The sequence below is a fragment of the Muscardinus avellanarius genome, assembly GCF_963383645.1.
Source record: "Muscardinus avellanarius genome assembly, chromosome: 6".
NCBI lineage: Eukaryota > Metazoa > Chordata > Mammalia > Rodentia > Gliridae > Muscardinus > Muscardinus avellanarius.
In genome coordinates this window covers 42,492,951-42,517,014 of record NC_137791.1, presented here as the reverse complement: position 1 = coordinate 42,517,014, position 24,064 = coordinate 42,492,951, and the positions used below count along the sequence as shown (strand labels likewise).

At 40.4% G+C, this 24,064-nt stretch overlaps 1 protein-coding gene across 1 annotated transcript; it reads left to right on the top strand.

The window, feature by feature from the left end:
* Window positions 1–364: 364 nt before the first annotated feature.
* LRIT3 (leucine rich repeat, Ig-like and transmembrane domains 3) lies at window positions 365–23,422 on the top strand (the record flags this gene model as incomplete). Its single annotated transcript, XM_080697631.1, has 4 exons — window positions 365–480; window positions 4,759–5,231; window positions 19,836–20,141; window positions 22,305–23,422. The coding sequence occupies 4 exons, from the start codon at window positions 365–367 to the stop codon at window positions 23,420–23,422; spliced, it is 2,013 nt and encodes a 670-aa protein (XP_080553757.1).
* Window positions 23,423–24,064: the final 642 nt, after the last annotated feature.

Sequence of the window (24,064 nt, the reverse complement as noted above, 5' to 3'; positions counted from 1 at the left end):
TTAAGAAAAGCATCTGATTTCTTTAAAATAAGGTATATTTTTAAGATGTAGTGACAGCTATATTGATAGGAAAAGAACTGAATAGGCATTTCCTTGCAAATCTAGATATGGGCAACAGTTGAAATCGTCTTGACTAGTCTGATTTTTATTTTCTTCAGAATGTAGCCCTTTGCTGAAACCGTAGTGAAAGGCCGGGTCGGTTGCTCCCCTTCAAGACACACTTGAAGGTTAAGTAACCACAGATCTCGGCTAATCCCACGTAATCTGCTGCTCCCACATGGCTGCGTGCAGTCCCAGCACACCGGTTTCTGGATGCTTAGGGTTTGGTTTTTGCCTTTTGTCCAAATAGTCTCTGAAAGGAGCCATGCTTCTTCTTGTGCATCTGTGCGTCGCGCTTAGCTTTTGGGGAGGAGTGAGCTGCTCGTGCCCTTCCCAGTGCACCTGTGAAAACCACGGCAGGAACGATGGCTCCGGATCCAGGTACGCGCCTCTCTAGCTGCTAAGTGTTCTAACTCTTCCAGCAGAAAGGACCCAAACGAAAAAGCAAATGGTTTGATTATCAGAAATCAGAGAAGATTCAAAGATTCAAAAACAAGATACACTTGTTTTTGTGTTCAATTGATCACCCACTGTATTCTTATTTTTGTTTAAGAACAGTATAACTCTTAAAAGTCTCACAAATTATCTGAAATTCCATAACACACTTTGTGCTACTAAAATAGTCATTATACTCATAGTCAAAACGTGTGCCTTTGAGGCGGTGGAGCCATTTAACTGTGTATAGGTGGCTTAGGCCTTGATAATAGAGAGGGTTGAGAGGGAAGGGCTGTGCGCGCTGTGTCCACATCATTTGCTGTCAGGATTTCCCATTTTATCTGAGGATTATTCGTGCTAACGACTGCTTAGAAGGGAGAAAGATCCTAAGAGTAAAGTCAGACTCATAATTAGAATTTTTCATTTTAACTAATGAAATTTACACAGTAAAGACTTGAAAAATACTGTCCATTGCAGACTATGGGGCCTCACAGGAGTGATTTAAGCTCTCAGTTGCTTTAATATCCACCTGTGTAGTAAGAAAAGTAACTTGTTTATAATGAGAGGGAGCACTTTTAGAAAGCAGAACTGTTATTGGTTAAACACATTAGACCCCCCCTTTTTTCTTTTTTGAAAAGGATACTTAATAACAAAATCAGATTACTTGTGACTTGGTTGAAGTAAATAATCCAAAGTTTTTTAAAGTAATTTGTTAAAAGGATAACACGACTTTAATCAAATAATCACTAAAACATATTTGTGAGTAGTTTGTCTTGCTATTAAATAAGCTATACTTAATCAATTCTTGGTATCTTTTTGAAAGTCACTGGGTGGTTAAAGACAATGAGAAAAACACAAGTTAAACACCTCTTTGCCCAGGGATGTGCAGTAGTTAATGACAGGCTGGGGTACTTTTTGTTGTTTCATTGGTGCATTATAACTATAGGCGATAGTTGGATTTGTTGTTACAGATTTGAACATCACATAACATACTTTGGTCAAATGATTCCCCAGCACCTCCCCTTTCCCTTCTCCCTCCCTCCCCCTGGTTCCCTTCCTCTACTCTACTGGTCTCCTTGATGTTTTCATGAGACCCTCCTCCCATTTATTTATTTTTTTGTCTCTACTTTCTACATATGAGAGAAAACATATAAGCCTTGATTTTCTGAGTCTGCAGGCCAGGATACTTTCAAGAAAACGGGTTCAGAAATGGTTCCTTCACCATGTGGTCCCATTACTAATGGATTTTACAAAAATCATAGAATATTATGACTGGCAAGAGCTCTAGAGGTAGTCTAGTTTGATCCCTTTTCCTCTTTCTCCTTCCTTCCTTCCTTCCTTCCTTCCTTCCTTCCTTCCTGTACTGGGAATTGAACACAGAGTCATTCTACCTCAGAGCTATATCCCCAGCCCTATTTTATTTTTATTTTGAAACATGGTTTCACTAGGTTGATGAGCGTCTTACTACTTGCTGAGGGTGTCCTCAAACCTGTGATCCTCCTGTCTCAGCCTCCCAAGTACTGGGATTACAAGTGTGCTTTTGTTATTTCAAAGTGAAGAAAATAAACTGCAGAGATGAGGCGACCTGTTCTGGGCCAGAGTTATGTTGATGTGATGACTGAGCTGCCAATCTAGGCTTCTTTTTATTATGGCCTGCTGAAGGGCTTACTTAATGAGGAAAAACTATTATCTTCTGGTATAAAGTAGCACTGAAGTTTGTGATATAAAATAGAGATGAATTTATGATCTCAGTACTTGGGAGGCTGAGACAGGGGACCGCAGGTTTGACACCAGCTGCAGCAATTTAGTGAGGCCCTTAGCAACTTAGTAAGACTCTTTCAAAATGGGAGTATAGCTCAGAGGCAAAACAGCTCTGGGTTCCATCCGCAGTCACACACACACACACACACACACAGAGAGAGAGAGAGAGAGAGAGAGAGAGAGAGAGAGAGAGAGAGAGAGAGAGAGAGAGAGGAGAGAGAGAGAGAGAGAGAGAGAGAGAGAGAGAGAGAAAAGAAGTCCAGTGGTCTGTAAAGTCTTCCCCTAAAGTTAGAGAGGTGATGATGCTGTCAGGACTTGGCTACTTTGGGCTGCTGACCTCTGTTTATATTATGTGCTGGCTTTTAAAATAAACTGATTTAAAGCTGGGCATGGTGATGCATGCATGCCTGCCTGTAATCACAATACTTGGGAGGCTGAGACAGGAGGATCATGGGTTCAAGGCCAGCCTCAGCAGTTTAGCAAGATCCTGTTTCAAAATAACAACTAAAAAGGGTAGGGGGTATATCTCAAAGTAGAATGCCCCTGGATTCAATCCACAGTACCAAAATAACAACAACAACAACAATAAAAAACTGATTTAATGTGATGTGTTTTACTGAGTGGCCATTTTATTGTTATGATTTGCTAAATGTATAATGTGTCCTAATTTAGATGACATTTGCCAAACTGTTCATTTGTTCACTTTCGGCAATTCAGATGAATATTATGGGACATAAACAGGTATTTTCTTCAGGCTAAAAAGAATCCAAATTCTGATTTCTCACAATATAAAACCACACCTGGGACAGGCATGTTTTTCTATGTATGTTTCACTTGTGCTGACAAACGAGATCACAATGCGACTTGTTCAAGGTCATTTAAGTTAGTGAAGGCCAAAGAAATTCAGTTTATGGCATATTCCCTAGGTTGACAGCAATGCACAGATCATGTTTTTAAAACAGAGTTTAACTTGAAACATTTAGTTTCACCTTGCCCCTCCTTCTCCAAAAAAGCAAGCCCCTTAAAAAGAATCAATTTATGCTCTCCACAGGAAATTCTCTTTTTCCAGTACTGGGATGGAACCCAAGAGCATTCTACCTTTGAGCTACACCCAAGCCCTATTTTTTATTTTTTATTTTGAAACATGATCTCACTGTGTTGCAAAGAAACTCACTAAGTAGCTGAGGCTATCCTTGAACCGCGATTTTCCTGTCTCAGCCTCCCAAATGCTGGGATTACAAGCGTGCACCACCATGCCTGGCTAGGATATTCTTTTAACAAGGGCCATTTCCTAAAGAGGTGCACTTTGGAGTTGGAGATTTCTTGGGTGTGAAAGTTAGCTTGGGTGACCTTGGAAAGTTAACTAATGTTGGTGGGCCTCAGTTATTTTAGATGTAAAACTGAGGTTTTCTTTTTTTCAGTCCTGGAGATGCTACCTCTGAGCTATACTCCCCAGCCCTATTTTTAATTTTTTATTTTGAAACAGGGTCTCACTGAGTTGCAGAGGGGCTCACTAAGTAGCTGAGGCTGTCCGCGAACTGTGATCCTCCTGCTTCAGCCTCCCAAATGCTGGGATTACAAGCATGTGCCATCATGGCTGGCTGGTGCAAAAACTGAGGTTTTTGATAATAGCAGAAAGCACCTCCTGACTGATCATTTTGTGCCAGGAAGATGTAGAATTTTACATCGGCTTTATTTTTATTTTTAGAGGTGCTGGGGACTGGACTCAGGTCCTTGTGCATGTTAAGCAAATGTTCTACCACGGATCTAGATCCCAGCCCTTTCACATCCACTTAAATTAATCATTATAACTGTGCCATGAGCAACATTGAGGCTGTGAGTCTGGAGAGGTGGCCTCCCTGGGCACAGGGAGGGTGGCAGAGCTTGTATTTGAATCAAGATTAGCCACCCTCTGGCCCTGGTGCTTTAACCTGCCACCCAATACCGTCTCATAGGTCTGGTGTGGTGCTTAGATGATGCATGTTATGTTTGTTGCACAGGTCTGGGATGGAAAGAACTCCATTTTTTTTTTTTTTTTGGTGGTATGGAGGTTCCTGGAAGCCCTTCTACCTCCGGGCTACACTCCCAGACCTATTTTAAAAATATTTTTTATTTGGAAACAGGGTCTCTTAAGCCAGCGCGGCTGGCTTCGAACCAGCGCGATCCTCCTGTCTCCGCCTCCCAAGCGCGGGGATTACAAGCGTGCGTCACCACGCCCGGCTTTATTTGTTCATTTTTAAATGACAAAAATGGCCATTTCCTATGGTTCCACCTAATTGGTGCTGCTGTCATAATGGTGAAGAAGACGATGATACATTATTAACACCAGGCTAGCCAAACTAGACAGGTCTTTTATAACAACTGGTAGGGAATGAAAAATCAGATATTGGAAATGGATATTTTTTCTGTTTTTCAAACGAGGCTTAAAAGCTGGGTCTTGCTGCATTGCTCTTGTGACACTAGGTCGGTGCTATGTAATGACCTGGATATGAATGAAGTTCCCACCAACTTCCCCGTGGACATTGCAAAGCTTCGCATAGAGAAGACTGTCGTCCGCAGAATCCCCGCCGAGGCCTTCTATTACCTGGTGGAGCTCCAGTACCTCTGGCTCACTTACAATTCCGTGGCCAGCATTGACCCGAGCAGCTTTTACAACCTGAGGCAGCTGCACGAACTGCGCTTGGACGGGAATTCTCTGGCCGACTTCCCTTGGGCATCTCTGGGGGACATGCCCCACCTGAGGACCCTGGACTTGCACAATAACAGGATAACTCGAGTGCCAAGCGAGGCGGTCAGGCATCTGAAGAACCTCACCTACTTGGATTTATCCAGCAATAGACTAACCACGCTGCCACCAGATTTCCTAGACAGCTGGTCCCACTTAGCGACACCACTTTCTAGAAGCCTGGACCTTCCACCAAGAAGAATTATTCTCGGTAAGCTCTCAGCCTCTGGGCTTTTCATGTACAGACACCTTGCTATATACACATTTAATTGCTCGGTCTTAAATCTTCTGGATTTGGTTTCTTTCTCTGTGTTTACACTTTTGTGTGAGTGTGATGCTAGGTATTGAATCCAGGGCCCCTTACACACTAGGCGCTTGCTCTACTACTGAGCCATCCCCAACCCTAAAATTGCACTCTATTTTTTTTTTTTTTCTTTTGATACTAAGGACTGAACCCAGGGACTGTTGAGAAATACCCTAGCCTTTTTATGTTTTATTTTGAGACAGTCTTGCTAGGTTGCTGAGGATTTCCCTAAGTAGCTAAAGCTGGACTTGAACTTGTGATCTTCCTGTCTCAGCCTCTCAAGCACTGGGATTACAGGTGTATGCCATGGCATCTAGACTGAAATAACATTAGTTTAAAAAACCCCAGGATACCCGGGCGTGGTGGTGCACACTTGTAAACCCCGGGCTTGGGAGCCAGAGACAGGAGGATCGCGCAGGTTCGAAGCCAGCCGCGCTGGCTTAAGAGACCCTGTTATATAAATATATAAAAGTATAAAATAGGTCTGGGAGTGTAGCCCGGAGATAGAAGGGCTTCCAGGAACCCCAGTACCACACACACAAACCCAGGATATATAATTATGTAGAAAGCCTGGATTTAACTATCTAAAATATTGCAAAGAAAAAAAATGAAAAATGAACAAGTTGTTTTACTTCTTATTTTGGGTAGCGGGACATCTTTTCATTTTTTGTTCATTTTTGAAATGTCCTGCAATGATCTTGCATTACTTTTATGGTAATAATAATTATGTTAATAAATAGCAAGCTAGACTGAAACATGCTGAGCCATGCTTATAATGTTACAAACGGGGAAAGGCCTGCTGCCTCCCAGGGCAGGACCAGTTGGTGTGTACTCATTACAGAGGAAGCTCAGGTTCCCCTCTGGAGAATGGACGCCACAGGCCTTGCTCTGTTTTGCTCATGGATCTGTAATGAGAATGAAATGAGAGTTTATTGTTTTTTTATTTTCATTTTTTGGTGCTGGGGATTGAACCCAGGGACATTCTACCTCCAAGCTACACCACCAGCTCTTTTTACTTTTAATTTTGAGCCTCCCAAAGTTGCCGAAGCTGAACCCGAGATCCTCCCATCCCAGTCTCCCAATTACTGGGATTATAGTGCCATCCCATCCAGCTTGAAATAAAGTATTTTATGTGACAGGTCTTTGTAAGACAAAGTACACAGTAACTGAGATTAAGTTTGTAAACACACAAGCACGCAGTAGGGACTGAGATGGGAGGGTCTTATAAAAGTAGGCTTCTCTATTTAAGCCTTTTGTTATTACAACCATATCTGAGACTCCCGGTTGTGTTGCTGAAATGTAGTGATGAAAACCACTTCTAGACTTTGTAGAATTGTATGTTTAACTGTACCAACTATATCTTTCTAGGTGCCTGTGGAATTTACCTTTGTATTATTACAGGGGGTACATTCTGCTTTTATTTAGTTTTTGTTAGCTGTACTTATTTCTGTTAGTTGTCGGAGGTTCCATTTGTAATAATAGTAATAGCTAATATTGATGACTTACTCAGGGGAGGCCGAGCTCTAACACTTTACATATATATGTTTTTCGAGTCTTGTGTTAACGTTATGATAAGTACCATTTTGTTTTCACTTTACAGATGAAGACATGAGGTACATGTCAAGGTGTTGGTCCTAATTCTATGTATTATAATATTCCCATTACCATGCAGTGGGAGAGCTGGGGAATCTCACTGAGATCATACAGCCATCTGAGACCAGGGCCCGTGCCCTCCCCCTTACCTTTGTATTGCACGGTATGGAATAATACCAGAGTTATTTTCCTCATACATGCATCACTTAATTGGCCTCTTTAAATCATGTAGTTATTGAATTAAAAATAAAAACTTTGAGACAGTTTTTCAGTTATTCTCTTCTCTATGAGTAAATATGTCAACTTAGTAAAAGCCGTTCATTAATGTAGCCATAAGGCTATAAACTAGTGTCCTGCAAGAAAACATTTAAATTAACTATGAAACTGGACTTTTGCTTTGTCATACAGGTCAACATTTATGGCCTTGTTCTCAAGATGAAGCATATATTTGCATAAGCATATTCCGTAGGGCCGGCCACTGTTTATCTTGAAGCAAGGTCTACAGTAGGAAAAGGCATTAAATGCTTTCTTGAGTATTTTTTTTACTGGTACCGAAATTTACTGAGTCATAAACATGAGCTCTTCTGTCCATAATGAAATTTGCCTGGTAGCAGTAGCAGCTGGGCATTCCCACAGAATTTTCTTTTTAAAAATTAAAAAAAAAAAATATTTTATTTTTTAAATTTAAATTTTTTTGTTTTTATTTTTTAATTTATTTTTTATTTTTATGTGGAACATATTGAAAAGGGCATACATTCAGACTGTGCTTGGTGTCCTCTCCTCCACCGCCTTTCCCCCCAACAATGAGTGTCCAGGTTAACCATGCTATATTCATACTTTTACACATATTCAATGTAGCTCTTCCATTAATCAACCTCAGCCTTCTTCCTCTCCTATCCTTCCATTCTAGCTTTGCTGAGGTTTCCCCTCCATTATTTGGAGTCCCTCTGGTAATCCTAATATTCCCTAGTTTGGGCATATTAGAGAAAACATATGTCCTTCACTTTCTGTGCTTAACTGATCTCACTTAACAAAATGTTCTCCAGGTCTTTCCATCTTCTTGCAAATGACATGATTTTTTTCTTCTTTATAGCTGAGTAGAATTCCATTGTGTGTATTTCCTTAATTTTGCAATCTGTTGATGGAGACCTAGGTTGGTTCCGTATGTTGGCTATTGCGAACTGTGCTGCTATGAACATGGGTATGCATATGTTACTGTAGTTCTCTGATTTCAACCCGTTTGGACAAATGCCTAGGAGAGGTATAGCCAGATTATATGGTGGATCTATTCCCAGTTTTCTAAGGAATCTCCACACTGATCTTTATAGCGGCCAAAGTACTTTGCACTCCCACCAACAGTGTAAAAGAGTTCCTCTTTTCCCACATCCTTGCCAGCATTTGTTGTTATTTGATTTCTTTATGCTTGCCACTCTGATTGGGGTTAGATGGAATCTCAGCGTAGTTTTGATTTGTATCTCCCTGATGGCTAATGATGTTGAACATCTTTTCATGTATATTTATTTGCCATTTGTATCTCTTCTTTTGTGAAATGTCTATTCATTTCAGTTGCCCATTTCTTGATTGGGTTATTTGTTTTGCTAGTGTAGAGTCTTTTGATCTCTTTGTATATTCTGGATATTAGCCCTTTATCTGAGTGGTGGCTGGTAAAGATCTTCTCCCATTCTGTAGGCTTCCTCTTTAGGTTCTTGATGGTTTCCTTTGATGAAAAGAAACTTTTTAGTTTGATGCCATTTCACTTGTTAATTCTTGCTTTAATTTCCTGTGCTTTGGAGGTATTGTTGAGAAAATTACTACCTGTGCCTATATGTTCGAATGTTGAGCCTATGCCCTCCTCTAATAGCTTCACAGTCTCTGGTCTAATTTCTTTTTTTTTTTTTAATTGGTGCACTGTATTCATACATTATAATGGGGTAAAAAAAAAAAAAAACTTTTGTAGACATTCATGCACACATCGCCCAATTAGCCCCTACCCAATCCCCACCCCGTTCCCTCCCCATCCCTCCTTCCCATGCTTGGATTAGTGGTTGACATCTAGTATTATAGCCATTTATCCAAAATTAACAATGATAATTTCACAGAACAGTTTCATTTGTCTGATACCAAGCTTTTGATGACTTAAAGATAACATTTCAATATTTCTTTTTGCTTTCTTTCTTACCAGAGATATTTCTTTCTTTTTTTTTTTTAGGTGAAACTATCACACATTTATTTATTTTTCAGAAAAAATCTATCCTAATGTGGAATATGGACTCTAGATACCCAAAATGATCTCGAAAAAGAACAAACCTAGAAGATGTATATTTTCTGATTTCAAACATATAAAGCTACAATTGAAACAGTGTAGTACTGTTATAAAGGCAGATATATAAACCATTGGAGTTAAATAAAAGCCTAGAGATAAATTCTTCCATATATTGTCAAGTTATTTTTGACAAGGTTTCCACAAACATTTGGTGGAGGAAATAATAATCTTTTAACTAAATATTGTTGAAAAATAATAATTATATGAAAAAGAATAAAATTTGACCCTTACCTAACACCATATACAAATATTAACTCAAAATAAAACACCTAAATATAAATCTTAAGACTATAAACTTTTAGAAGAAAATCTGGGTCATAAAACCTCATAGCATTGAAATTGGCAGTGATTTCTTGGATATGATTTCAATGGCACAAGCAACAGAAGGGTAAACAAACTCCCGGCACTGCGATCTGGTTTCTTTCTGGTGTCTCGTTTTTCCAGCCCTCTTTTTCTCTGTCCCTTGTAATTACATTTTTTTTTCTCTGCTGATGGTGTTTTCTGACTATGAAAGGTGCTGATTTTGTAGTAATAGAGATTGGTTGCTAGCGGGGCTCGTAAACCCGCTTTTCTCTGTCGCCATCTTCCTGGAAGTCCCCTGGTCTAATTTCTAAGTCTTTGATCCATCTTGAGTTGATTATTGTGCACAGTGAGAGGTAAAGATTTAGTTCCATCTTTCTACAAATGGATAGCCAGTTCTCCCAGCACCATTTGTTGAAAAGGCTGTCTTGCCAGGTGTAGTGGCGCACGCTTGTAATCCCCGCGCTTGGGAGGCTGAGACAGGAGGATTGCATAGGTTTGAAGCCAGCCTCAGCTACTTAGTGAGGCTCTCAGCAACTTAGTGAGATCCTGTTTCCAAATAAAGTATAAAATAGGTCTGGGAGTATAGGCCGGAAGTAGAAAAGCCCCTGGGTTTCACCCTCAGTACCACAAAGGAAAAACAAAAAGGAAAGAAAGAAAGAAAAAAAGAAAAGGCTGTCTTTTCTCCAGCGTATGAGTTTGGCTCCTTTGTTAAAGATCAATTGACTATAGGTGTGTGGGTTTGTTTCTGTATTTTTTTTTGTTTTTTTTTTTGTGGGTCTGGGGATGAAACCCAGGGGGTATTTGACCTCCGAGCTACACCCCTTGCCCTATTTTTTATTCTTTATTTTGAAACCGGGTCTTACTGAGTTGCAGAAGGCCTCACTAAGTAGCTGAGGTTGTCCACAAACCACGATCCTCTGGTCTCAGCTTCCCAAATGCTGGGATTATAAGCGTGCACCACCACGCCTGGCTTGTTTCTGTATTTTATTGCTTTTGAGGTTACAGTGAATGGAATTGTTTTCTTTATTTCTTTCATTGTGGATTCATTGTTGGCATAAAGAAAAGCCACTGATTTCTTTAGATTGATTTTGTAGCCTGCAACTTTGTTGAATCGGTTAATCAGCTCCAGTAGTCCTTTGGTTGAGTTCTTTGGGTCTTCGAGATAAAGGATCGTGTCATCTGCAAATAAGAATAGCTCTACTTCCTCTCTTCCTATCTGAATTCCTTTGATTTCCTTCTCTTGCCTTATTGCTGTCCCACAGAATTTTCTAAGATGGCATTAATTTCACTCAACATACACTCAGGAGTCTCTGTGGGTATGCCCTGCTCTTTTCTAGGAAGGCAGGAGATGGAGCTGTGCCCCACCTTCCTGGGCACGGCAGCCCTGGAGGTTGGGATCTGTGCCTATCATCACGCTCTTTTCACACCTAAGATCTAAGCCTCAAATTCACAGGCCATCTCCAGAGATACTACTCTTCTTTTTAAAACTTCTTGTTTAGGATGGAGGCATTGAAATACACTTTGTGTAACAGTAAAATGCAAGATCTGAAGTGTACAATCTGGTCATTTCTGACAAGAGTTTACCTCGGGTAACTCACATCTGCCACAAGATACAGAATATTCTCCCTACCCCAGAAAGTTCTCCTGTGCCCCTTCTGAGCCCATCGCTCCCCACACAGACAGCTTCGACTGGATTTCCATCATGGATGGCATCATCCCACAAGCGCTCTCACACCAGACTTCTTCCACCCGCAGCATGGTTTTGAGGTCCATCCGTGTCGGGCGCCTAGCAGTACTTCTCGCTGTAGAAGCATGTTGACCTGTATGAATGCAGTAATGTTCAGCTTTCTCCTATTGTTGGGCACTTGAGCTATTCCCAGTTTGGGGCTTTTTTTTTTTTTTTTTTTTTCCGGCACTGGGGATGGAACCCAGCAGCATTCTACCTCTGAGCTACACCCCCAGCCCTATTTTTTATCTTAATTTTAAAACAGGGTCTCCTGGGTTGCAAAGGGTCTGCGATCCTCCTGTCTCAGCTCCCAAATGCTGGGATTTCAAGTGTGTACCGCTGTGCCTGGTCTGAGACTATTATTAATTAGGCATCTATCAACATTCCTAACATTTAACATTAAAATGTTAAATGCTAAAGCAAAGTTTTGGGGGCATTTTTTATTTCTCTTGGATAAATTCCAAGCTTTTCCTCCACTTCCTGGCTATTTAAATGCATTCCTTTATGAAGTGTCTGCTCAAGTCTTTCGCCTAATTTTTTAGAGTTGTCTCTTTTTTTTAAAGTATTGAATACAAGTCTTTTTCAGTTATATGCAATATAAATATTTTCTCCAGTACTGGTTTGTCTATTCATCTTTTTCGTGGAGTATTTGGTAAGAAAATGTAAAATTTTGGTGACATCTGATTTATTCGTTTTTTCTTTTAGAGTTAGCGCTTTCTGTGTACCTCTAAGCAGTATCTGCCTACTTGAAGAACATGTTTCCATTGTAGTTTTAGCCTTCATATTCAGTTTTCACTTTATGCTCATAGCTTTTGTGGGTCTGGTTATGATCCATTTAAAAATAGATTTTTAGTATAGTGTGAGGTAGAGGTTGGGGTTTATTTCCAAACAGACATTCCATTGTTGTAGCAATATTTGTTGAAAAGACTTTCCTTTCTTTCTTTTTTTTTGTGGGTCTGGGGATGGAACCCAGGGGCATTTGACCTCCAAGCCACACCCACTGCCCTATTTTTATTCTTTATTTTGAAACAGGATCTCACTAAGTTGCAGAGGGCCTCACTAAATAGCTGCGGCTGGCTGAGAACCACCTCAGCCTTCTGAATGCTGGGATTACAAGCCACCACTCTGGCTTCCCATTCAGTTTCTAATACTACTATCTCCATGGCTGAGCAAGGCATCGTTTTTTGCCTCGTAGGGCCTAGAGTCTGCAGGCTAAGTTTTGAACAAGAACTTATCACTGACTTTTTACACACACATACACATAGAGCACATTTAATCAGACTGCTCTGATCCATGAAAAATACTGTTACTTTTATTGTTGTTTCTGGGGATTGAACCCAGGACATTTTACTTTTGAACTATTTTATTTCAAAGGTAAATAAAATTTTACCTTTCATTTTTGATTTTGAAACACGGTTTCACTAGATTGCTGGGAGTCTCACTAAATTGTCGAGGCTAGCCTCAAACCTGCAATCCTCCTTTCAGCCATTGCACCTGGCTGAAAATACTATATTACTTTTTTTTTTTTTTTTTTTGAGGTACTGGGAATTGAACTCAGGGGCATTCTACCACCAAGCTACACCCCAGCCCTGTTTTTTATTCTTTATTTTGAAACATGGTCTCACTAAGTTGTAGAGAGCCTCACTAAGTAGCTGAGGCTGGCTGTGAACCTGCGATTCTCCTGTCTCAGCCTCCCAAGTACTGGGATTACAAGCGTGCGCCACCACACACAGCTTACTATATTACTTTTTTTTAAAAAAAGATTTTTATTGATGCATTATGATTATGCATAATAATATAACAGTGTGATTTGTTGTTACATATATGTATCACATATATGTGGTCAGTTTCATTCCCCAAAACTCCCCTTTCCCTTCCCTCCTCCCTGCCCTGGACCCCCTTCCTCTACTCTACTTGTCTCCCCTCTGTTTTCATGAAGTCTCCCCTTTCACATTACTCTTTAGAAAGGGATTAAAGCAAAGCTCACCTGTCCCATACAAGTACAGTTATATAAAACAATTCAATTAATGCAAATTTTATGATTGGAGTTAGTGTATTGCCTTGAAGGAATGCAGCGCAAGTAACAATTTAACTTCAGAGTTCTCTTACCTTTGTCCTTGGAGCATAGAACCCTTGAATATACTCACATGTCCTTAGACAATGTTCTTAATCAGGCTTAGAAAAGTGTGCCTTAGATGTGCCTGGAATAAATAGGCAGTATTTGAAGGACTTAAAAAGTATTCCTGGTTTATATAACTTTCAGATGTGATGTGTTGGATTAATTTTTTAAAGAATTTTGTTTCATTGTAAATATACCCTTCCCTTTTCCTTCCTTCTTCCTTCTTCCTTCTTCCTTTTTTTTTCTTTCTCCTGTGCTAGGGATCCAACCCAGAGCATCACAACACTAGGCAAATGTTTCAAAGTATGTCTGAATCTGTTAACATTATAACTCTTGAATCTTTTTCTACATAGACATTTATACTCCAAATATCCTTGCACTGACTTTTTTCATTTGTAGATCATAGCACTTACAGCTGTAACCCATGGCTCTCAACATTTTTCAGTGACCAAGGGTCCAGTAGAGGAGCATTAGATGAGGTGGCTTAAAAAAGCTGGGAGTTAGTCAGGACTCTTAAGCTACTTACAATGTCAAAGAGGTAATTTCTGCTTTTTAGTTTCCCCTGGTGTGAAACTGGAAGAATTATACTGGCTTCTTAAGGTGTTATAAAACAGCATGGTGATTTAAGACATGGCAAGCTAGTATGGTACGTGCTTTATAATCAGGATAGATTCAAATCCTGGCTATCCAGTTGTGTAACCTCGAAAAGATTCCTTAACCTTTCTGAACCTGGTTTTCTCATCTTTAAAGTGAGGATGAGCTGGGCACAGTGTAGCATGCCTGTGATCTTAGTACTTAGAAGACTGAGACAGGAGGATCACAGCTTTGAGGCCAGCCTTGGCCTTCCAAACAACTTGTGTGTTCTGTAAATGTCCGTAAAACTGGCAGGCTGGTTTGCTCACGATGGAATGCTTTCATATGATGTGATCCTCTCAGTGCAAATAACAGGGATGTCTTGGATAACTGGGATGGGTTTGGTCGGCCAAAAGCCGACTTAAAACTCAGGCCCTTATAGTTCTTAACAAGTGCCATATTTTCCACATAGAAAACAACTTTTAACTTTGTCATTAGTGTTAAATAAATCTAAACAAGTCCAGGTGTTCTAAAAATATAAAGTATTCTACCTATGTTAATTATTATATGGCAGGATAAATTTGATGTTTGTTGGCAGGTTTAGAAATTAATTTTAAAGTCAAAGAATGAAGCTGGGCATGGTAGTGCATACTGTAATTGCTTGTGAGGCTGAGACCAGAGGATCAAAGGTTCAAGGCCAGCCTCAGCTACTTAGTGAGGTTCTCTGAAATTTAGTGTGACCCTGTTTCAAAATAAAGAATAAAAAATAGGGCTGGGGGTGTAGCTCAGAGGTAGAATGCCCCTAGGTTCAATTCCCAGTACCGCATAAAGAAAGAAAGAAAGAAAAGAAAGAAAGAAAGAAAGAAAGAAAGAAAGAAAGGAAGAAAGAAAGAAAGAGGGCTGGGATTCCTCAGAGGTCCCCGCCTCCATGAAATAGCTATTATGAGCATAGATTTCATATATAGACCTGTTGAAATATTAGCTGTTTTATTTTAACTTATATATTTTCCAGGTAAAAATGAGGTTAAAGTATTTGTTATATGAAAAATAAATAAAAATTTATAAATGTAGAATTTTAAATAATCTTTTATTTTATATAAATATTTCAGTATTGTATTTCTGAATTTTTACTGTATTAAGGTAGATCGATCTATTCGTGTGTGTGTGTGTGTGTGTGTGTGTGTGTGTGTGTGTGTATTTTATTCTGAATTTTTGTTTGTTTTTATTTGACTTGTTCCTTATTATCTTCTTGGGCACAATGGCCACACATCTTTGGGTTAGAAGGCACGTGCCCTTCTGTACTCTGCAAAAAAAAGTCACTAGTGTTACCTCTCTTAAATCAGTGAGCAGGTACCTGACTATATCTTCAACTTGAGAATTGGTCAATTGTAAGGAGTAAGCAATATATTCATTTCATTAATTTCTTACTAATTATAGTTCATAATTCTGACACTATCAGTTGATAGCAAATGCAAATTTCCAAACTTTTAAAACTTTTTGTAGAAGTTGCTGGCACTTTACACACCAAATACCTGATTAATTTGTTTGTGTGGATTAGACTGAAAAAAATTTAAAATCTAAATCTTAACATTTGAGTGTATATAAGGCAAAGCTGTAAATATAAAAAAAAAGGAAAATGGATTTAAGGTAAAGGAAAACTAAGAAAATGTTTTCAGCTTTTAAAAGAGTTAAGCACAGTACTTGGGAGACTGAGACAGGAGGATTGCTGGCTCTAGGTCAGCAAGACCCTGTTTGGAAAAAAAAAAGGTATAGTTCAGAGGTAGAAAATCACTGAGTTCAATCCCCAGAAATTAAGACAATCATAATTCCCTCCACCCATTTAATAAGTAAAATCAGTTTTATTGTTCATAAAAGTCTGAATTCTAGTTTTAACTACAATAAACTGGTTTATTAATAAACTAGTTTCATGTTGTGTGAAATTCACATTTTAACTGTGTGTCAATGTAGGGTAGACATAGAAAAATCATAAACTTGAAGATTTAGCTTTCTATAAAAGGCACGGATTCCACACCTCCATCAACAGATACAACAGTGTGTCACATGTGGCGCTGTGCAGCACCCTTCTGCTCTCTACTGGGTGATGATGGGCTTTAGAGCTAGTTTACTGTCCCACCTTTGAATTCTTTTGGTGTAATTGTCATTGTTTTTATTTTACCAATTGTTAGGACACTGGCTGGAGAGAGTTTGGGGGGGATGTATTTAGTTAAGTGTCTCATTTTACAGATGAGAAACCAGAGGTCCAGTCAGGAATAGCTTCCAGGTCACAGGGCTTTATCTAGAACCCAGGCACAGTAACATTTCTGAAGGCATTGTTTACTTTTTAAAATATTTTTATGTGATTTACTGTTTTTTTTTTTAAACTGGAGATCGAACCCAAGGGCATTCTACCTCCTAGCTACATCTCCAGGCCTGTTTTATTCTGAAAAAAGTTTTACTAAATTTCAAGTTGCGTAGGCTGGTCTTGAGCTCACAATCCTCCTGTCTCAGCCTCCCAAGTACTGGGATTACAGGTGTGTGCCACCTAGCCTGGCTTGGTATTTAAATATGATTTTGTCTTATCAGATCAAATATAATTTATCTTAATGAATGGACACCTAACATATCTAGAAGTGAAATAGCTTAATGGATATCTATTAATTGATTCCATTTTTTAGGTGGTTTAGTATCTATCAGGTCAGCACCACTGCTACTTATGTATTAACTTGGTTTTGTAGAAGAGGTGTAGACGACATATGTTTGGTCTCTGTAAATAGCAATAAAATGTGGACTAGAGTGTAGGAAATATATTTTTCTCTGTGTGAAATTTGTTGTGTATTCAGAGCTTGAAAAATTAACTATTAACAAGATTTTGTTTGTTTGTTGGCTGGTTCTGGGGAATTGAGCCCAGGGGTATTGTACCTTGAGCCATATCCCTAGCCCTTTTTATTTTTTATTTTGAAACAGGATCTTGCTAAGTTTCTGAGGCTGGCCTGTCTCAGCCTCCCAAGTACTGGGATTACAGGCATGTGTCACCATGCCTGGCAACAAGAGGTTTTAAGTTTTTAAGTATTATGTTTAGTAGGAACAACTAGAGTTTATAGAGATTTTATTATGAATCAGCCATTGTTTAAGGTGACTACATGAATTTTTAAGTTAAAATTTCATGCATCTCTAGGAAAGAATCACTGCTGCTTTTATACATCTTACCGAGGAGGCTGCGTGAGGTTGTGAGATGCCTTCCCACTGTTGTAGAGGTTTCTAGAACTGGGACTTCAGCCCAGACATTAGGTTTCAGAGCCATACATAGTCATTCGATACAAAAACAAACTAAAAAGTCTGTGGCATGGAAATGGATGAAGGAGCAACACTCGGGGAAACAGAACTCAAATTAATATTAACTGGAGAACTAGTTACTGAGTCCAGGACTTCATGTAAGGGGGAAAGTTCAAGGTTGTTCACTCATGAGGAAAGAAAAGCAAACTTCTAAAATAGAAGATTAAAAAAACGAACCTTAGGTTGGGTGTGGTGGCGCACGCTTGTAATCCCCACACTTGGGAGGCGGAGACAGGGGGATCACGCAGGTTCGAAGCCAGCCATGCAGGCTTAAGAGATCCTGTTTCCAAATAAAATATAAAATAGGTCTGGGAGTGTAGCCTAGCCTGGAGGTAAGAAGGGCTTCCAGGAACCCCAGTACCACCACCAAAAAAAAAAAAAAAAAAAAAAAAAAAGAACTTTAACAATCCTGGAGGAAGAAAAATGAGCCAGTCACAAGTTGCTTTAGTAATACAAATTACAAATATGCATAAATAAATAAAAATAAAATATAGACTGTACAGATGAACAGTTAAGTTGTCACCATGATTAGAGTTTTAAAAACTTCAGTTCTGTCTTTTCTTCTTGGTTTACATTCTATTTCATAATTAAGAAGCCATAACTAGCAGTCTCTGAGCTACTTTTCTATTTTGGGTTTTCTGTGGGTTTTTTTTTTTTTTTTTACAAGGTATCACCTTTTTAAGATCCTCACACAGGTGGGGCTCAATGGAGCATGCCTGTAATCCCAATGTTTGGGAGGCTAAGACAGGAGGACCAAAGATTCAAGACCAGTCTCAACAACTTGGTGAGACCCTCAATAACCCTGTTTCAAAATAAAAAGGGCAGGAGCTAGGAGGTAGAATACTCCTGGATTCAATCTCCAGTTACTGGTGTGTGTGTGTGTGCGCGCGCGTGCGCGTGTGCGTGCAGTTGTGACAGAATGTGCAGAAACACCATCTTAGATCCTTCTGACATTTTAGTAAAGAAGTTTATAGTCTCACCCTGGATTTGCTTTTATTTTATTTTTGCGGTAGTGGGGATGGAACCTAGGGGCATTCTACCTCTGAGTGACACCCCCAGCCTTAATTTTTTATTTTTTATTTTGCAACAGGGTCTCACTGAGTTGCAAGGGGCCTCCCTAAGTAGCTGAGGCTGCCTGCAAACCGGATCCTCCTGTCTCAGCCTCCCAAATGCTGGGATTCCAAGCGTGCACCACCACGCCCGGCTAAAAATTCTCTTAATTTGAGAAATCTATAGAGGCCAGAAATGAAGAACAGCTTTGTTTATTGAACTCAGCAAGTTTGGGTCCTTCAGTTTAGCTGGGGTCTCTGCTCGCCCTTGTTGGCCGCCCCGCCAGGCTGCGGCCACGTTCCGAGCGTGCAGAGCCGTCCTGCAGTAGATGGCTCTTCACCAGCCTGGCGTCCACTTCCGTGCTCACCACCGTGACAGTCGCTAAGCGCTCTGCCACTCCGTACCAAGCATTTCCTTTCCCGTGGTTTCCAGTAACTTCCTTTACTTCCCCTATGCTCTCACTGACAGACTTCTGGCGGTTCTGAAGCGGGGCAGATCCGGAAGTGCCTCGATGCCACCCGTGGTAGCATCCGAGCCTGTCCCACGGTCCCTCGCCAGCCTTTCCAGCCTCAGCTCCTACACTGGCTCATCTGACTCCATCGTTCTGCCGCACAAAACTTGTGTTACCTCAGTATGTCTTCAGGTCACACACAGCCATGACTTATTCCAGGTGGAACTAGGCAGCTCTCAGCACCCAATAATAGGATGCTGTGAATACTTTCAGAGTCTCCCAGAAACCTTTCTTCCACTCTGCTTGTGGCATTCTATGATTCTTGGGTTCAAATCTTGGCTTTAACACAGACAAGCTATGAGAACTTGGTCAAGGTTTTTGTCCTGTGTATCAGTTCCACTGATGACCTTGCCCAAGTTATTTCACCTTGATGTCTCAATTTCTTCATCTTTAAAGGAAGAACAAAAATACTGCCTTCCTTATAGGACTGTTGGAATTAAATGTGATAATATAAAGCCGGGTATGGTGGCACATGCCTGTAATCCCAGTGCTAGAGAGAAGAAGATTGTAGGTTCGAAGCCAGCCTTAGCAACTTAGTGAGGTTCTCAGCAAATTAGTGAGACTCTGTTTCCAAATAAAAATAAATAAATAAAAATAGGGCTGAGGGTGTAGCTGGAAGGTAGAATGCCCCTAGGTACATCTGCAGTAACACACACACACACACACACACACACACACACACACACGATAATATAGGTTTAGTATTTAGAGGAGAACCCCAGTACATGTTCAGCAATATAAGCTATGATCACTAATGATCTGAAAAATGGACAGGATATTTTCACTGAGGTTGCTGGACACTTCTACCTTCACTGAAGGTAGAAGGGTATGAGGTTGACATACAGTTGACTGTATTTCATCCCTCAAAGTACTTCTGTTGGTCAGGAGACAGTGTAGATACCTGGTATCTAAAAAGGCTGTGCTATGAACTGAATTTTTCAGAATAATCCTTCTTGGCCTTTTTCTCCCTTTGGTTTTAGGTCTGCAGGACAACCCTTGGTTCTGCGACTGTCACATATCCAAAATGATTGAGCTGTCGAAGGCTGCTGACCCCGTTGTAGTGTTCCTTGACCCACTGATGGTTTGTAGTGAGCCTGAGCGCCTCACAGGAATTTTGTTCCAGAGGGCTGAGTTGGAGCAGTGTCTGAAGCCATCAGTCATGACCTCGGCCACCAAAATCACATCGGCTCTGGGCAGTAACGTTTTGCTGCGATGTGATGCCACTGGCTACCCCACCCCACGGCTCTCCTGGACCAGACCTGACAGCTCACCTGTTAATTATACAGGTATTTTCTTCTTTGGCCCTTGGAAACAAATTTACAAAGTCTGAACTGAATCTCATGTTTTTTTGTGTGATTCGAAATAGGCTGGTTAATTCTAATAAAATAAGCTGGTTGGATGCAAGGGATTTGAAGAGTCATGTCAGTGGTCAGTATTTTCCTCAGCTTAACCAACTGCCTGGGTAAAATTAGATGACCTGACAGCGCCAGGCGTGGTGGCGCACGCTTGTAATCCCTGCGCTTGGGAGGTGGAGACAGAAGGATCACGCTGGTTCGAAGCCAGCCCCGCTGGCTTAAGAGACCCTGTTTCCAAAAATAAAAAAGTATAAAATAGGTCTGGGAGTGTAACCTGAAGGTAGAAGGGCTTCCAGGAACCCTAGTACCACCAAAAAAAAAAAAAAAAAAAAAAAAAAAAAAAAAAAAAAAAAATTAGATGACCTGACTTTTTTTCTTGGATATAAATCAGCACAATGCTGTGGGTAGATGAGTGTGTACAAGGCCTTTGTCTTGCTTGAATATAGCTCACTTCAAAATGTGTAATCATCAAAAAAATTCTAAAAGTGACTTTCATGCAAGTTTCTCCATTTTGAATACTTATTTAAATAGTACATTTCATGGAAAACTTATTATGAGGCAAAGTACACATTTTAGAAGTATTGACTCTGTAGACTTCTCAGATACTCCTGTGGCTGAATCCTCAATTTCTTGATTCAGTCATTGATGTTCTGATGATGAAAGGGGTGTGTTTTTGAAACTCTTCAAAATCAAATTAAAATTAAGATTGAAATTTTAGCCTGATGGACTAAAACAAAGTTAGGGTCTAATATTCCTCAACCAACTAGTAAATGCTACATCATTTAAACTACTGAGCCAACTTTTGGGCTATTGGTATACTTCCTACATATTATTATTCTTTAAAAGGCTCCTAAAATTGAGACAGAATGGAAATATGTTCAGGTTTTAGTGTTTAAGAAAACAAAATTTCCATTTTATAAAATTATGCTATTCATCAAGGAGAAGAATCTGTGATTTAATAGTTGATCTGAGTTAACTATGAAATGAACGGTTTAGAACACAAATAGTGGTTCTTTCATGATGGACAGGGATTTGCTCACCTGGCTAAGAGGACAGAAGCATTTTGTTACAATGAAACAAACATCTTTAGAAGTGTTTAAGTAAGGTCTTCTGATAATGTCATATAGAATCTCAGTCAAAATTGGAAGGATGTGTAAGATCACTTTATCCTATCCTTTTATTTTACAAATGAAGAAACAGAGATATAAAGAAATGAACTGACTTGTCTAAAATCACATACTATTTAGTGAACAAAAGTTCAAAGGAAGTCCAAGTCAAACATTCAAACCCAGATCTCCTGATTCTCATCTTCTCATTCCCATGTTCTCCTTCCTTCCTTCCTTCCTTCCTTCCTTCCTTCCTTCCTTCCTTCCTTCCTCCCTCCCTCCCTCCCTCCCTCCCTCCCTCCCTCCCTCCCTCCCTTCCTTCCTTCCTTCCTTCCTTCCTTCCTTCCTTCCTTCCTTCCTTCCTTCTTCCCTTCCTTCCTGTTCTTTCTTTTTTGTTAGTTCTCTCTTTGTAGAGACTCTAGTTCTAGAAACAGTTCACCTGCGCTGTCTGGCTGGGGCCAGGAGGCCAACAGGAATGGGCCCATGTTCTTTAAGAATGTGGCTCCAAGCCAGGCGTGGTGGCGCACGCTTGTAATCCCAGCATTTGGGAGGCTGAGACTGGAGGATTGCATTTCGCGGACAGCCTCAGCTACTTAGTAAGGCCCTCCACAACTTAGTGAGACCCTGTTACAAAATAAAGAATAAAAAATAGGGCAGGGGGTGTAGCTCAGAGGTCAGCTGCCTCTGGGTTCCATCCCCAGACCTGCAAAAAAAAAAAAAAAAAAAAATATATATATATATATATATATATATATATATATATATATATATATAAAATAAAAATGTTTGTGACTCATGGCACTGGTGGTCCTAGGCTTCATGTAAATAATTTGCAGGACCACCTTCAGAGATGCATAACATGCCACAGTGATGTGAGAGGGATGCACCTGAAACCGTTTTTTCCTTCTCGGTTGCATGATTGCTTCGGTATTTCCTTTCCATCCCACAGATTATGCATTTGCTTTTGTTTTTGTTTTTGTTTTTGTAGTCATCCAGGAGTCTCCGGGAGAAGGAATCAGATGGTCCATAATGAGCTTAACAGGCATTTCCTACAAGGATGCTGGGGATTACAAATGTAAGGCCAAAAATTTGGCTGGGATGTCAGAAGCCGTGGTTACTGTGACCGTGGTTGGTGTTGTCACAACCACCATATCGTCAGATACTTCTGAAAGGAGAGCTGGAGATCACCTGGGGCAGGAGGTCCAGCAAGGATCCTCACCCACACCCCCCTGGCCTTCCTCCTCCTCTTCCTCTCTTGCTTCTTCCCCTTCTCTTTCTACTACTCTGTCTCGTCCCTTCACTGCTTCCATCTCTTTGTCTCCTTCTTTCTCCATTGTTTCTTCAACTACAACTCTAAGAGCTGGCATTTCAGCAAGCACCAGCAGGGCCAACAGGCCGCGCCCAGATGGGAAAAGAAATGTAAAGGTGGAGATGAGTGGAAGTAAGTTTCCTCCAGCCAGTGCCAGCAAGAAGGAGGAGCTGGCTTTGCTGGATCAAGCAGCGCCTACGGAGACCAATGCCTCCATAGAGGACCTCAGGGTAGTCAGTGAGACCGAAGAGAGCGTGACTTTGACATGGAGCATCATTAACACCACGCACAACTCTGCAGTGACCGTGCTATACTCCAAGTATGGCGAGAAGGACCTGCTGCTGGTGAATGCAGACTCTGGCCAGAACCAAGTGACCATCGATGGCTTGGAGCCTGGTAGGCAGTACACGGCGTGTGTCTGTCCACAAGGAGTGCCTCCCCAGAAGGACCAGTGTATCACCTTTTCCACAAACAGAGTTAAAGAAGGTGACTCGCAATGGTCTTTCCTTATTGTGGTGACCAGCACGGCCTGTGTCGTTGTCTTGCCATTAATTTGCTTTTTATTGTATAAAGTTTGCAAACTGCAATGTAAGTCAGACTCTTTCTGGGAAGAAGACCTGGCAAAAGAGACTTATATCCAATTTGAGACCCTATCGCCCAGGTCTCTAAGTGTAGCAGAGCTCTGGACACGGAGGCACAGAGATGATTCAGAAAAATTGCTGCTTTGTTCTAGGTCAAGTGTGGAATCCCAGATGACTTTTAAACCGGAGGGTTCTAGACCAGAGTACTATTGCTAAGGTTTTGCAGTTTGGTTGCAGGTGAGCTACAAAATTAAGGCTCTACTGGTTTAGCTGACCCTCTGTTTGGATTGACTTTTGGACAGACTTTCATATGGTATATAGAAATCCTAAATGGGGTGGTTTCCAATGTACTTTTAAAAATATTATGAGATTTCTGAACGGAAAAGACAAATAATTTTATTTTTGTTGTGTGGAAGATGTCCGTAGGAAATCACTTTTAGGACCCAGGTGTGGTGATACATGCCCAGCATCCTAATACTTGGGGGGGCTGAGACAGGAAGATCGCAGGCTCTGAGGAGCCTCAGCAGTTTAGCAAGACCCTCAGGAACTTAGTGAGACCCTGTTTCAAAATAAAAAATAAAAAGGACTGGGGGCGTAGCTCAGAGGTAGAACTCCTCTGGGTTCAATCCCTAGTACAGGGCTGGGGGTGTAGCTCAGAGGTCAAGGTCTCTTGGGTTCAATACCCAGTAACACACACATTTTTAGGGTGCTTAAGAAGTTAATTATTTTAGGGTAATGTCTTTATGCTTAAGTTTATGTAAAAATAGTTGCATTAATTGAGCTTTGTATTTTTTTAAGACATATTTTTGAGCAGTGAAGGAAGATTAGTATAACCATCTAAGCCTTGGTGCTCATTCA